This window comes from Metopolophium dirhodum, chromosome 7 (assembly GCF_019925205.1).
Source record: "Metopolophium dirhodum isolate CAU chromosome 7, ASM1992520v1, whole genome shotgun sequence".
NCBI classification, from domain to species: Eukaryota; Metazoa; Arthropoda; class Insecta; order Hemiptera; family Aphididae; genus Metopolophium; species Metopolophium dirhodum.
This window is the reverse complement of record NC_083566.1, coordinates 21,016,611-21,032,268: the sequence shown is the minus strand read 5'-3', so window position 1 is coordinate 21,032,268 and position 15,658 is coordinate 21,016,611. Positions and strand designations below refer to the sequence as shown.

The 15,658-nt window shown below is 26.3% G+C and overlaps 1 protein-coding gene across 1 annotated transcript; it reads right to left on the bottom strand.

The window, feature by feature from the left end:
• Positions 1–1,572: 1,572 nt before the first annotated feature.
• LOC132948798 (uncharacterized) lies at positions 1,573–15,247 on the bottom strand. The gene is made up of 12 exons (XM_061019448.1): positions 14,928–15,247; positions 14,422–14,592; positions 13,782–14,316; positions 12,376–12,680; positions 10,324–10,422; positions 10,060–10,260; positions 9,431–9,505; positions 5,448–8,455; positions 4,572–4,912; positions 4,053–4,274; positions 3,668–3,758; positions 1,573–1,928 (listed from the first exon to the last, which is right to left on the bottom strand). Exons 1-12 carry the CDS (start codon positions 14,968–14,970, stop codon positions 1,836–1,838), a joined length of 5,184 nt encoding a protein of 1,727 aa, XP_060875431.1. The 5' UTR covers positions 14,971–15,247; the 3' UTR covers positions 1,573–1,835.
• Positions 15,248–15,658: the final 411 nt, after the last annotated feature.

Below are 15,658 nucleotides of genomic sequence, written 5' to 3'. Positions count from 1 at the left end.
GGCACATTCTCAATTTTTTTTTTTAATTGGCATAGTATGGAAAAAAGTTAGCCGCCCCTGGCCTAGAGTTATATTTTTTCATTTCAAATAAATTTAAATTTAATTATATTAATTTTTTTTTTTTTTGGGTTAAGGCTTCGACTACTTAGGTCATTAGCCTGTGGTACTGTAGGGGGGGATACTGTAGATTTGTTTTGGCAGAATTTTTAATTTGGGCACCCGTAGGTATCTGCCATGCCCGGGTGGGGGATGGCGGCACTTGTTCTCCGGATACCGTGACTTGCCCGAAGAAAAATGCCGCCCGCGACCAAGGTACCGCTCGGCCACTCTGTCCCCATATATTAATTTTATAAATTATAGAATATATCGAAAGTGTTTGTGAAGAGGATTGGAATAATTTTTTGAGTTGTGATCAGTTTTGTAGACAGATACTTTACGAGTAATTTAAATTACTTTCAGCGAATAATTCTTAGTTTTGGGCATCTGAACTAAACAAGGAAACAATCATATGGATATGGCCACCATATAAATTCTATCTAGAAAATATGCCTATTAATCATGCTGTTTTGTATGAAATAAAAATTGATTGATTTGGTCTAAAGCTATTGTTAAGCTACTGATAATAGCTAGACCACAGAAGTAATTACTATGGTTCATTTGTTTTATAAATGTTTAAATAATTTTTAAATATATTATCTTATATTCAAATAAAAATGCTCAAGCTTAGTGAGCTATGGGACGGTAAAGGATACACTATGCTGTACCATGTTGGGAAATTATTAATATATGTTTTGTAGCATGATTATATTATGATTTGTTATAAAATTGATTTTTTTAAAGTTACGTTACTTTTAGTTAGTACAGTTAATATTACCTTTTTTGCCAATCATTACCTTGAATAAACATTCAACAGTACACACATTACACTCTACACCATCTAGGACTGAATTCAAATGATTTATGGCAAATTATATAACCTACCCATAATCCATAACTTACAGGTAAGGCCTATAATATATTAAAACAACTGGAAGATTTCAGCCTATGATTACTGGCCAACAATAATTTAAATATTTAATCATTAGGTACCATCACATATTTTCAAAACTCCCAAACTAACATTTTATCATACACAATAAGAAAAATAACCAAAATAAATAAATTATATATTTTAAATAACTATGGATAATACTAAATATTTAACTTTGACAAAGAGAATCCCAAAGGACAAAGATAACAGAGTAGGGTGTAGATAATTGTAGATTTATAAAAGTGGATGTGATTATGTACCTGGTAATTATCATAAATATCCGCAACATGCACGAGAGTTGAGGACTGAGGAAGGAGATTAAAGAACGAATAATATGACATGATTACCGATGTTACTACAACATTATGTAACTTCAAGACTAAAATCCAAACTACTGCTACACAATTTGAAGACACTTTTGTACTATTGTTATTTGAGAACAGCAGTTTTGGCAGAAATGAACTGACAAGATGAAGAAGAAGAAAAATATTGGAGTAATAAATAATATGATTTCATGATGACAAATTAATATTAGAATAAAGTTTAAAATTCTGATCATCTCTGTATTTGACAAAATAAGAATAACTAATACACAGTTACTACTGTCTACTAAATAAACCTACTTCATAAAACAATATTTATGAAGAATCTTATACATAAAACATTTTTTTAAAAAAATAAAATATTTATAATATTTTGTTGCTATACAATTTAGTCATTAAAATATAACATTAATTTAATATGTACACAATTTAATTCATTAATTCATTTATACACAATAATAATAGTATAAGTTAATACGTTTTTATTTTTGACCATGTACAACAGACAAAAAATCATCAACATCTACGTTCTTCAGCAACCTTTGATGTTCAACTTTGGACGCCTTAGCGGGAGTCTACAAAAATAAATAAATACATTTAATATGGTACCATTATACATTTTAAAATATTCCGATTCAATAAACTATGACAAATTAAACTAATTATTGGCAATGAGTATAATTTTAGTTTTACAAAATTCCTATTTCTTCTCTAGATATAAAAAAAAATGAAGAATAATTCTTATAATTCTAATAAATTAATTATATTAATTAATTAATTAGTTAGATATTATGTTGTTAATATATAATTCTTAAACATTAACAATGATAATCGACAAATTATGAAACCAGTAATGTAAATTAAATAATTATGTCATATTTATAATCAGGAACACTAAGATGATAAGCCCAGTAGGTGCAAAATACTTTTAGCGTATTGAAGTTTGACAACTCTTCCCCCCCCCACAATATTACTAAAAATCATTATTCACGAATAATCAATATATATTATAATACAAGACATATTTTAATAAAAACTTAAAATTTGTTCTAAAAAAGTTCTAACAATTAAAACATTGTAAACATATTTTTAATTATTATTTAATAATATTTATTATTTTACATTCTGAGTGTAGCGATTAATGTTTTTTTTTCTATGTGTCATCAACATTTGGGGTTGTGAAATGCTCCGATTTTTACCATCAGAATTCTGACAGAAAAGTGAATCCTAGTTGGTGTTTCAGCAGGTTAAAAGTTAGGCCAAAAGGCCAGTAGTTTTTAGAGTTGGGATAAATAAAATAAATTAAGGACAAATGGAAATTTTTACGCAAAACCAATTTTATATTTTTGGTGTATTAAAAAACTAAGCACATAAGCATTTTCTATAAATGGTAATATTTTGACTCTTTTTAAGCTATTTACCTATAGCCTTAAAAAATTTTTCAAATATTAATGCAAGGGTCCTCATAAGTTGCTATAATAACAGCTCAAAAATATGAAAGATAAATAAGCACGATTATTTTTTATATGCATTTGAAGTTCAAATTTTGATAAGATTCATCAAAATCCTGAAAATGTGCAATTTTTTCAGTAAGAAATTTTTATTTTCATACATAACAATAGACATTTTAACAGAAGATACCCCACAAGTTTTTCTACAAAAAAAAAAAGTAAGTTTTCTAGAATGTAACATCTTTTTTTTTTTAGTGTTTTAATTATAGTTTTATATTTGATATTAAGCAGTAAAACAAATTCAAACTAATCGATGTTTGTAAAATTGTTTTAAATTATTGCAGATAAAAACTTTTTCAATTAGTAAAATATCTTAGCAAGTTTACCGGAAAATTACACTATTAATAACCATGAAAAATTTCAGTTTTCATTAATTTTTAAATTTAAAATTATTTAAATGCTAGGATGACACAATAACTCTGTTCTGAATCGTTTTTTTAATCATTGAATTCAAATATATGTATCTAACACATCCATACAATGACATACTCAACAACTATCCTAAAGCACAGACCCATTTGTTCACTTTTTTTTTTAATATCTGCTCTCTTCATTTTATATTTGTACTAGCGATATTTAATTTATCGATGATGTTTTAACATTTATCACCAAGGTTTATGTTTAATTTTTAGAAATAATTAGATAAAAATGTTCTGTGTTAAAACAATACCAATTAGTAATTAATTTAAACCGCTTACTTATTTTAAGCATTATATATTACAAAAATACATTTTTTTTGAAAATATTTCTATGTCAATACTATAACATTTTGAAAGTCTTTAAAAACTAATACATGAATTTACCTTATTATATACTGATCGATCTGCGGGCCTTTTAGTAGCCTTTTTAACAATATCTTCTGATCTATTTGATTTTGGTAATTCATTTTGTGACCTGAAACATTATAAAAAAACAAAATAAATATAAGTATATTTAAGTTTCAATTAATTACACAAAACGAAAGCTTATTAGAAATAGGAAATAATTTATTATACAGTTTGGTAAATAGTTCATCAGATTGAGAAGAACATTGGGCAACATTGAATGAAAAATATTACAAGTATTTTAAATGAAAATATTTAAATGTTATACTTCAATTTTAATACGTTTTCTTCATGTTAAGTGATTTGTATATAAATGGTACCTACATAATAAAAATAACCAATAATTTAGAATATGATATATTACATTCTTTGTGGAATTGAAAATCGTTCATTTTCTTCTTGCCATTTTCTTCCTTTACTATGATAATCATGATAGGACCGTCTATGATCATTTTTGTATTTATATCTATGTATATCCTTTACTGAATCTTCCGTAAACTCTCTTTTCACATTTTGATGATGACTTCTTTGAGAATGGTGTATAGGACTATCAAATCGTTCATCATGACATCTAAATTTGCTTGGCCTATTAACAAAACTCTTTTATTTAGTTATAAATATTATAGGTACTGTATATATTTTTTAAAGCTAATAGTATCAATCAGTGGTTCTCAAACTGCTCCATGGACACACCAAAATTCAATATTCTTAGTTGGTTTTTGATGTTCCTTAATTATTTTTTTAGCAATTTAAGGGCTTGGTAAACAAAAATGTTTGAGAATCAACAGCATAGATAGTTGTTTGATTTATACAACGAGTTATTGGCACTATATAAAATAACATGTATGTACATTGTATTAGAAGGAAGGTCACTAATATTTACCTGTGTTTATAATCATATTTATTATGGATTTTATTTTGCCAACGGTTTTTTTCCCTGTATCTGTCGTCTCTGTGTTTTATTGGGTAATTATGAACAGAATCATCCCAAAAAGAGGGACTTCTTCTGCCTCTATCATCTTTTTCAATTTGTATTCCAACATTTTCTTTAGGAGTGCTAGTCACTGGCATGACTATTTTTTCATCATTCTCCAATTCACAGCTTTCTATTTTTGGAGTAATGTCTAACATTTTGTTTGTTGTTATTGATGGTGAAACAATTGGATCTAATTCTGAGGCTATATCAAGCAAAGTGAATAATTCTGATACATTTAATTTCACCATCTGAAAAATATAAAATAAAAGTTAGGTATGATAATAATTAAGCATAATGCAATAAATAATTAAAACGTAAGAAATTGTGTATTTTACTTTGAATATTCTATACCCAAACGTTTTTATTAAATCAATATAAAATATTGAGTATTTAAAGAATTTTTTTACAATTATTTTTATCATTAAATGTAATTATGGAAGATTGAACAAAGAATTAAAAATATTTTTGTGGGCTGTAAAATTAGCCACAAACGTGCCATAGGTGGCCACCCCTGTTCAATACAGTATAATACACTAGGATTATGCATTTAAATTTATTCAACTATAGGCTAGTTTTTATTATGGTATAGGAAATACATTTTAGCATAACAAAGAATATGCATGTGTATGATTCTTTTTATACTTATAACTTATTTTATTTTAATATGATTTAAAATTATTGAATGATGTTTTTATCTATTGTAACTTATAGCTAGGAGATATCTATATAAATTCGAAGAAAAACAAAATTATAAATGAACATAAATACTATTAATTAACATACCACATGTTCACCATCGTCGGTAATAACTTCATATACTTTTTGCTTTTTTAAATATTTCATATTGCTTAGTGAATCACAGACCTTGTTTATCTGAACATCTAATGTATCATCATGTCTAATAGTAATACAGGAGGTATTATTAATACTGCTTTTGACAACGATCGGTGATTTAGATCTATCAAAACTGGTATGCATTTTAGTTTCCGAAATATAATTTGGAGTATCATCTAGAGACATAGTTTGTTTGACATTTTCCTTTTCATTAGACACTTTATTTACGTCTATTATACAATTCTTAGATAATTTAATTTTTTTATTGTTCATTTCATTAGTTTTTGTTTCATTACTAATATCACTTGTTGATATATTCTTACTGGATTTGCCTACACTATACATTTCTGAATAATTTATATTAGAATCACTATTATTAAGTTTAGAAATGTTAACCGTTGGTTCTATTGTTTTAATTTTTTTGTCTTTCGGTCTACAGTCATAAACTGTTGACGAAGTTTTATTCAAATACCTACTTAACCCTATCAATTGTTCTGAGTTGTCATTTACAATGGTGTTGTTTTGTATTTTACCATTTTTTTTGTTGTTGGATTTATCCAGTGTTGGACTTTTAGACAATCTAAAGAATTTTTCAACTGGGTCATCAAAATGTACCATGGAATTTTTATTTTTTTTTGAAATTGTTTTCTTTACTTTTCCTGAAGTATTATTCTCACATTGCACTTTTATTGGTTTAATAAACGGAGTCTTAGTTGGTTGCATGTTTAATTCATCTAATAAATGATCTTCAATACCATTAACATTTACAACAGATATAGATCCAATTGATTTCCTTTTGGGTATGGGTTTAAAACCAGATTTTTTCTCTTCTTCTTTTGGTTTTTTATTAATAACAATTGATTTATGCTGTTCATTTGTCTTTAATAATTCAGGTTTATATGGACTCACTGAAATATCACTTCCAAATAGCTCAACTTTAACAGACTCATACACTTGTTTTTTTTTTTCTTCAATGTTTTTTATTTTTAATCCGTTTTTTACGTTAGATTTAGTAGAAACTTTTAATTTAGATTTTAAGGGTGTGCATTTAACTTTCTTCGACTTAGTTGATAATTCACTATTAGTAGTTGTAGTCTGAATAGGTTGTATTAAAAATTCTTTCAAACTGTTAATTTTACAATTTATATTGTTTGAAGTTTTAAAATGATCCTGTTCTGGTGGTATAATCAAAGTATCGACGGACATTGAATTTCCTGGTGTAGGAGGAAATGGTGAAATTGGGGGTCTATTTAAATATGACGTTTCTCTAAATACTTTGGTCAAAGGTGTTTCTGTCAATGATTCATCATGTTCTGGCGTACATGGTAACGGTGTAACCATCTTACTTGGATCATATTCACGTATTATTTTTGAAATAGGAGTTTCAGGTACATCGACAGCAGCATCATCACATTTATATGGAGTTTCAACTAGATTGGGTTTAACTGATTCAATGCTAATACACTTTAATGGGCTATTTAATTCACTTGAATTGTTAATATCAGTTTGAACAAATAAACCTTGATCTTTTAAAGGTTTAGTTGGTTTATTTGACTTATTTTCTATTAATGAATAGTTATGATTATTAAATCTTTCTAAAAAGTTAGAATCTTTTTCCTGATTTGTTATTTCTGGCATAGTATTTAAAATAGAAGAGTTAATTAACTGATTTTGATTATTTTTCTGTTCATTAACATGAGACTGTTCCAGGTTAATTTGAGTTGCACATTCAGTTTTTGAAGATTCAGATTTGATGGACGGTTGTTTATTATTTAACTCTGTTATTTTATCTGGAGTTTCTAAGGAAATCGTAAATTCACTTTGTTTGTTAAATGATTTTTCATCATTATCATTATTTAAAGACTCAGATTTAACAGATGGCTGTTTAGTATACAATTCTGCAGTCTTATCTGGTGTTTCTAAGGAAATCAAAAATTCACTTTGTTTTACGAGAGATTTTTTATCATTGATGTTTTTTAAAGAATCAGATATAGTTGGCGGTTGCTCATTATATAATTCTGTTATTTTATCTGGAGTTTCTAATGATATAGAAAATTCACTCTCTTTTTTCAATGATTTCAGATTGTTTAAGGTATTCAAAGAATTAGTTTTAACTGGGGTTTGTTTATTATTTAACGAAAATGGAGGAGAACATTTTGTATTTTTCTCTAATAGTGGCTTTTGGACATCCAGACTCTTATTAGAGTCTTGCTTATTTAAAGTGTCATCAGTGATTTCAGAAATATTTGATATATCGGTATGTAATTCATTTGTCGCGATTGAAATATTACTTGACTTCTTCAGATCTTTAAGTAAAACAGAATCATTTTGAACATTGACCGATTTAATTTTTTTTCTCGGCGTTTTCTTTTTTCTCGTTTTTCTTCCATCAGCATCTGACGTTAAAATTCCAGCCCCCACCATTTCTCTAATATCTGTATCCCAATGTTTAATAATCTCTTTTTTAATCATTGATTCAAATCCATTAACTGAACCCCAATCAGCTTGAAGTTTTGGTAAAGGACTAGATGAAGGTTCTTCCAAACATTTTTCAAGTCTTTTAGGGGAATCACAGAAAAGTTTTGAACGAGCTTGATTTCTAGTCATATTCTTAGGCTGTGGAGTGCTAAAATCTAAACATCTTATATGAGTGCTTCTTCTACGTGGTGTACTCATACTTTTATTTTTTGGAGGTTTGAGTCTATCATCTGGTGTATCATGAACAATCCCATTAATTACTTTAGATGAAACTTCAGGTAATTTGATAACATCATTAATCTCAATATGATTTTTTTCTTGAATTTCAAATGAATTTTGATTAGGAACTTCAATAATAATTGATTTAGGAGTCTGAACAAATGGTTGCCTAGTTATATTTGTTCTCCTAAATTTGCTCTTTATACCAGGAACTTCTAATAACTGTCTTCTTCGTTTTGGAAATATATGTTTTTCAGAAGCTGAAATCAAAAAATATTAAATACTAGTAGGTATAATAATATGTTGTTATAAATAAGTAGTATAAAGTCTGTAAGAATCATGAAAAATAACACTCAAAAACCATTTGCATATTATAGATTTAATTTTTTATTTAATTCTCCATATTATATATTTGTAGGTTTCTTTTGTTTCTTTTTCCTTGTTCAAATTAGTATGTAATGGTTATGGTCATACAATGTAATGGAGGTATGTACCCAAAAATATAAATTAAGTAAACTGAGCACAAACCACTCAAAACGTCAAAAATATTATCAATAGATGGGTAATAAAAATGCAAATTATTAAAAGATATATTGTATATTTGGATTTGTATGCATTTGAATTGCATATTTCACCTTTTAGTGCATATTTTGATGAATTTTGATATTTTTCGATAATTTATTTTGAAATATAAACTATTGTAATATAAGAAAAAACATTACATTTTTATAGTTTCGTTTAATATAAGAATAAATTAATAGGTATACTTGTAGGTATAAATGGTTTTCCCAAATATTTTTAATATTCATTGATTGCTATTTTTTCTTATAGATTAAAACTACCTACAAAATGACAAAGTAAAGAAAAGAATGAAGAAAAGTATTTATAGCAAGATACCATAATTTTAACCCATTAATGCCGTGCGTTGCCATATGGCAACATAGATTTATTACAATCATTTTTGAGGTATAATATATACATTTTCAACAAAATTTTGGTTAAAATTGTAAATAAAAAAACTCCGGCGCTAATGGGTTAAATATATTGTTTCAATTAAATTTTCAAAAAATAAATTTTTTTTTATGAAATTTTAACATTTTATTGTATATAAATTCGTTCTCTAACAATAATGTATAAATATTCTTCTAATGATAAAATATTAACATTTATACATTGAAAACAAATTATTAAATGTTCACAAATAAGTTGATTAGCAATTAACAAACTGTTCATACCTTGGTGAGTCTTTAACATGGGAGTTATTTTTGGAGCAATTTTCACATAGTCAGATTTGACATAATAATCTTCTCCTGAACAAAAAAAAACAATGCATTAACAAAAATATATATCAATTTACCATATAAAGATGGCATTTGTCCTGGATTTTATCTTTCAAACATTAATGATAATTTTTTGCTGTAAGAACTCATAAAAAATCTTGTGTTAAATTTTCAAGTCTTTTAAAAAAGTAAACAATTTTCAAATATCTATAAATAGCTCAAAAATAGCAGAAATATTTTGAAAATTATATCCTGTTAATAAATGCTAACATGAATATTTGCTGAAAATTTCAAATGTTTACAGATTTTTGAATCACAATAAAATAAAATTATCAAAAACTGGTATTATAAAAATATTCCCGTTTTTTTTTTTTTTCAAAATTTTGATAAGGATTAGGAATTTTTACTTTTAACCCAAAGTAGAACAACTAGATCCAATATGTTACAGAAACTACTCACAAACTTGAAAATTGAAGCACTTTATAGCTCAAAAAGATGATGACAACCGAAAAATACAATCAATACTACAGTCATTACCCAGAATCTAATATTTAATTATTTTCATTCAATTTTATAAAGCATACCTGGTTCTATTTTAGTTGAGTCACTTGATTGTATAATTAATTGATTTGATAACAAATCGTAATTCTCAAAAACTGCTGTTTTGATATTACCTTCATGTATTAGTACAATATTATTGTCAACTTTCAAACACTCTTCATTACCATAAACAATATGTTTAGGGATATTAAAATTATTATTTTTTAATTTGCTTGGCACATTATCTGTACAAACATATAAAACCATAAAAAAAACTTTATACAATCATTGAGGATAAATTATTATACCTTTTTTTCTGGCACTACGTAAACGAGATTTGATTGAGTCATCTAGTTGATCATTAGTACATGTTTTTTTACCAATATCAGCATTATCAACATTAAAAACTGAAATGTTTACAAAAACTTATTTATATTAAATATTAATGATACATTCTAAGTAAAATTAGTTGCAAATTAAATATATATTATTAAACTATATATATATATTATATACACTATATATTATATAATATATAGTGTTACAAAATCATATAATATTAATAATCAAAGTTAAATACATTAAAAACTTTTATTAATTAGACCACCCCCAAAAATGTTTTACCTCGGCACAAACTCCAACAATTATTTTGCAAACCTGAATCTCATAATTAATACAACAGGGTTCTTAAATAGCTCTAGGTTCCTCTTTTTTAAATTTTATAGCAAGCCAAAAAGTATTTATAGTTTTTTGATACTTCTAGTAAACTTTTTAAATCAAATTTAAAGTATAAGGAACGATAATTATATAATATTTTATATTAATATAACCAAAATTAAAATATTGTTCGTAACTAGATGATTTAATTATTTATGATTTTATGGCTACTAGTTTATTCTATGTTGGTACTTAATTGTGTACATATTCGACATTCTTTTAAAACTGTACCCATAAAGTAGTATAGCCTACAGTTAACTATAACCGTGTTAATTTATAATTTTTATCCTCACTTTAATCTGCAGTTAATAAAAAATTTTTTATACAGATATTAAAATAATTAATTAAATGTATCGCCAACCCAGAAATAATACCCACTATCCTATTTTCACGTGATTCAAATGTATCCCCTTTAATTCTCTGTTGATAATCTATTTTTGAAATATTATTTTTATAGCATTGGTTAAGCTAATTGAAAATTAAATAATTTATTGGCGATTGAAAGTGATAAGATGTAACCGGGCACTGGGTATCGTTTATATGTTATTTTACTAGTTCCCCGTTACAGATCCACCCCTTGCTGGCCTGATAATTGATAAGCTTTCAATCACCAATAGTATTAAAATGAATACAACTGTGAAAACTATAAAATCATAAGTACACATTTTTGCTATTTTTCCTAGTTAATATTGAATAATACATTTAAAAAAAGGTAGGCAAGTGGGTGTCGCTCTGCTGTACAGTAAGTTATAAGTGGGTCACTTTAATGGATGGTATTAAATTTGAATTCAATGATATAATATCATTGTATAAGAAAAACGATTCTGAGTGAAGACGGTCAGTCAGCCTATGATGTTACTAAATATATTTGATGATATCATTATGAATAAAGTGATTTATAATATTATATAACCTATTTAGTTGAACCTTGTTTTAAATTTTCAATCCTTAGATATAAAAGTTTAACATTTTATAAATTTTTAATTACAAAATAATTATAAAATTTTAAATTTGGTACATTTTGTCAACATTTGTACTTTAAGTGCTTATAAAAAATTGTGTCCATGTATTTTTAATATTTTTCAACTGCTATTGTAACAATATATCAGAATAAGAAACTAAAGAAATTGAAAACTGAAAATGTCCATAAACAGCTAAAAATAAGTCAAAATATTTTTAAAATATTATGGTGTATAGAAAATGCTAAAATAAACATTCAGTCAAAATTGCATGTATCAACGGTCATTTGTTTAAGAGTTACACCAACAACCAAAATCAATTTTGTCAAAAACCAAACCTGTTTTTCCTTAATTTTGCTTTTGTTTTTCACGGCTGTTTTGAAAACTACTTGAATTTTTACTTTAGGCCCCCCAAACTAGATTCACTTTCCTATCAGAAAAGATACTGTTAAAGAATATCTAAGCACTATTACTGTCCTAAAACGTGATGACAGACACAACAAAAATTAAAATAATAAGAAATCTAAGAATCATCATCTAAATAGCTCAGAATCTAAAAATACTCAGTAAAATGATAATTTCTATAAACTTGTCTGAATTATAATTTATTAAATACATTTAAAGACCTAATAGCTTATACATTATTCATTCATTTTTTTACATATTTTTTGGGGAATAACTTACCTAAAAACTCATCCAGTATGTTTTTAATTTGTGGATCAGACTGAGTAGAGTCTAATGCTTTTTCAAGTGTAGGAGGATCCAAGACTTTATTTTCTAGTATATTGTCAGTTTCTTTTTGAGCGTCAAAAGATTTATTTATAGTATCGGCAATTTTTTCCAATAAGCTTTGATCATTTAAAAATGTATCGACTAATTCACCAGTATCAATAACAATTGAACCATCCTTTATCTTATCTTCTTTAGAAAATCCCGGCATAGAGTCAAGTGATGTCGCTTCTGGTATTTGCTGGTTTTCAGTCTGATCACTATAAAAATAAGGTTTAAGACGTTTACATTTACAAAATTATGAATACAACAATTAGTTTATAAGTTACAATAATTTAAGTTTAGAAAAATGATGTTAGGACATATTTCATTACTCTGTATCAGAGTTGGGTAGTATTCCAAATATTTTTTAAATACTTTTTTTTGAAAGTATTCAATACGATATTCGGAATACATTTTTTCTTATTAACTATATTATAATTTGAATATAATTTATAACTAATAGATAGCCAGATAGGTATGTATTATCAAGTTATAATAATGTTCATTTATAAACACAAAATTGAAAAAATAATATTTTTGCTATTAAAATCTAAATCTACTAAAAAAAAGTATTCGAAAAATATTTGGAATACTTTTTGTGAAGTATTCCAAATACTTAGGAATATTATTATCATAAAGTATTCTAATACATATTCTGAGTACTTTTTTTAAGCATTCGGAATATGTATTTGAAATAATTTTAAAAAGTATTTTACCCAAGTTTGCTCTGTTTATCTTTAGTCTTATTATTTTTCTAAATATAAAATCAGTGGCGGAACAATTTTTTTTATAGGGGGTGCTTAAATTAAGGTCTCATATTCTGTATACTCCATATATACTGATGGTAAGACTTTTTTTTATTCCTCAAAATGAATGTGTTAATATTTCAACTTTAAAAACAACAATATTTAATATGGCATACATTCACTTTAGCTACGCCTGCATTTTTTTTTTTTGAAACATACATATTTCATAAAATGAAGAACGATGGTGCAAAAATAAATTGTGGAAATCATTATTTTGGAAGTTATATTCTTCCAAAGTTTGGGATTTTACGTATTTACATGCTGAAAATGATAGCGAATTCAGAATTTGCCGGTCGAACTTAGTTCTGAAGTTTTAGCTATTTAAAGACATTCAAGGTGGTTTTACATAACAAGTCAAGTACCCTAGCACCGCCCTATGGATCTGCGCCTTCATAAAACTGATATATAGCTGTAGCAAACTATTTGTTGAAAATTGATATCGATTTTAAGAATGAAGTAAAAATGTATTATCACCTAGAACTAGAATAAGATATTTATAATATTTATACATACCCAGAATTTAGATTACTATTTTTTGGACTAAATTGTGGTATCAACTCAATATTTATTTTAGTTTGTTCATTTTTCTTTGCTGGAGTACTGCAAATTTGTTTGTTTATTTGAAATATTTTTGATTCTTTTTCTTCAAATTTGGAAATTGTCATTGTACCTGTATTATTTTCTAGTTGTGCCATTGAAGATAAACAGGGCGAAGAAAATGTAACTGAGCTTTTTTCGTCAGTTATAGTGGTTCCATCATTAAATGTGTCAGGTTTTTTTGTTTTAGAAATATTATTAGAAATTATCTCAGTGAAAGATGGAACTTCTAATAATTCTTCTGATATACTTTTATTTGCTTCTATATTTATTGTTGTATGTGTACTCTGATCTTTAGTGTTAACTGTATTACCAACACATTTATCTACCATATTTAGTTTTTTCTCAACAAATTTATCTTTTTTCGTTGGTATATGATTTGTATCTAACAAATACTGTAGTTTCTCAATTAATGTTTTTGATTCACATGTTTCAGGTATTCGCTTTTCAACTAAAATCAATTCATTAAAAATATTCATAAATGTTTCATGAATTCATAATTTTTATAAATTCTACATTTTTTAATGATGAAAAACAAATATTATGTATAACTTACTCATGGTACACATGGTTCCAAAATTGTCGAATATGTCATGTAAATTAAACCCATTTACTTTAATATTAAAGTTTCTATTAGCTTTAAACATTTGAAAACATTCAGTCAAATGAGGAGATGATTTCAAAAAGCACACTGCAGCATCCTCATTTTTTTCTTTCTTTAGATAACCTGATTGATAAATGATTCATTAATATAAAAATCTTTAGTACCTATCCATAAATACTATTACTAATATCAAGAATTTTAAATTTAAGTACATAAAAAAATTAAAAATATATTGTAATTAAAGTCTTTAGTACGGCATCATATGATATGTTTGGTGAGTAGCTAAAATGTTCATGTAGATATTTTTATGCCCAGAGTTTAATTTATGATTCAAAACAGGAAGCACTTTGTACATTGCAGCGTCAACATATACAACTTACATGAGCAAATCCATGAATATTGGTGGTCATGTGAATGTGGCTTAGAAATACTAGTGATCTAAAAATCTAAATACTCACCATACACTAAACGAGCGACTTCAGATGGCATCAATGGTTCCATTTTATGCTAGGTGTATGGGCGTATGGACGTATGATGAGTGCCAAGTCGTGTTTTTTTTTATACAAGCGCAACAGAAGAAGACCGTGATTTCAGATCGTTCTCAGAAAAAACGTCAATTTGGGCGGCAATAACCAGTTAGTACTAGTGTTATACATCGTAATCCGTAATGTTCAATTTTTTGTATAAGACCAACGATAAATAAATTAATAAAGAGAATACAACTATAATATTAGGACTATTGAGTGTATTTAGTATTTACTACACAACAGTACACGAGAAAAAGCGGTTCACGTGATAACGAATAACGATGTTAAAATATTATTTACACAATTATATCAATTGTAAAACTCCAAGAAAGAGCGGGAAAAGCGACAGTGTGACCATTGGTCGTTGATTGAATACATGGTGATTCATTAAGCGTAAAACACTCATTATCTCAAAAAGTTTTGATATTTTTGAAAATATTTTTTTACATAGTTTCAAGTTGTTAAAAAACAACGTTTTTATTAAAAAATTATATTTTTAAATTTTTTTTTATCCTTATAATTTTCTTATATTTTCTATAAGTTTTTTTACTTTTTTGAACGACAGCATAGAGTTTTAATTTCATATTCCAAAGCAGCATATTTTTCTAAATATTTTGATACATAAAAATCGAATTTAGGACGAGTAGCTTATGAGTTATAAG

Coding starts and splice junctions, on each gene's coding strand:
- LOC132948798 (XM_061019448.1), bottom strand. CDS start 14,970: ATGGAACCATTGATGCCATCTGAAGTCGCTCGTTTAGTGTATG. Junction 8,456..9,430: donor CATGTTAAAGACTCACCAAG/GTATGAACAGTT, acceptor TTTTGATTTCAG/CTTCTGAAAAACATATATTT. Junction 4,275..4,571: donor AAATATGATTATAAACACAG/GTAAATATTAGT, acceptor TTTTGTTAATAG/GCCAAGCAAATTTAGATGTC.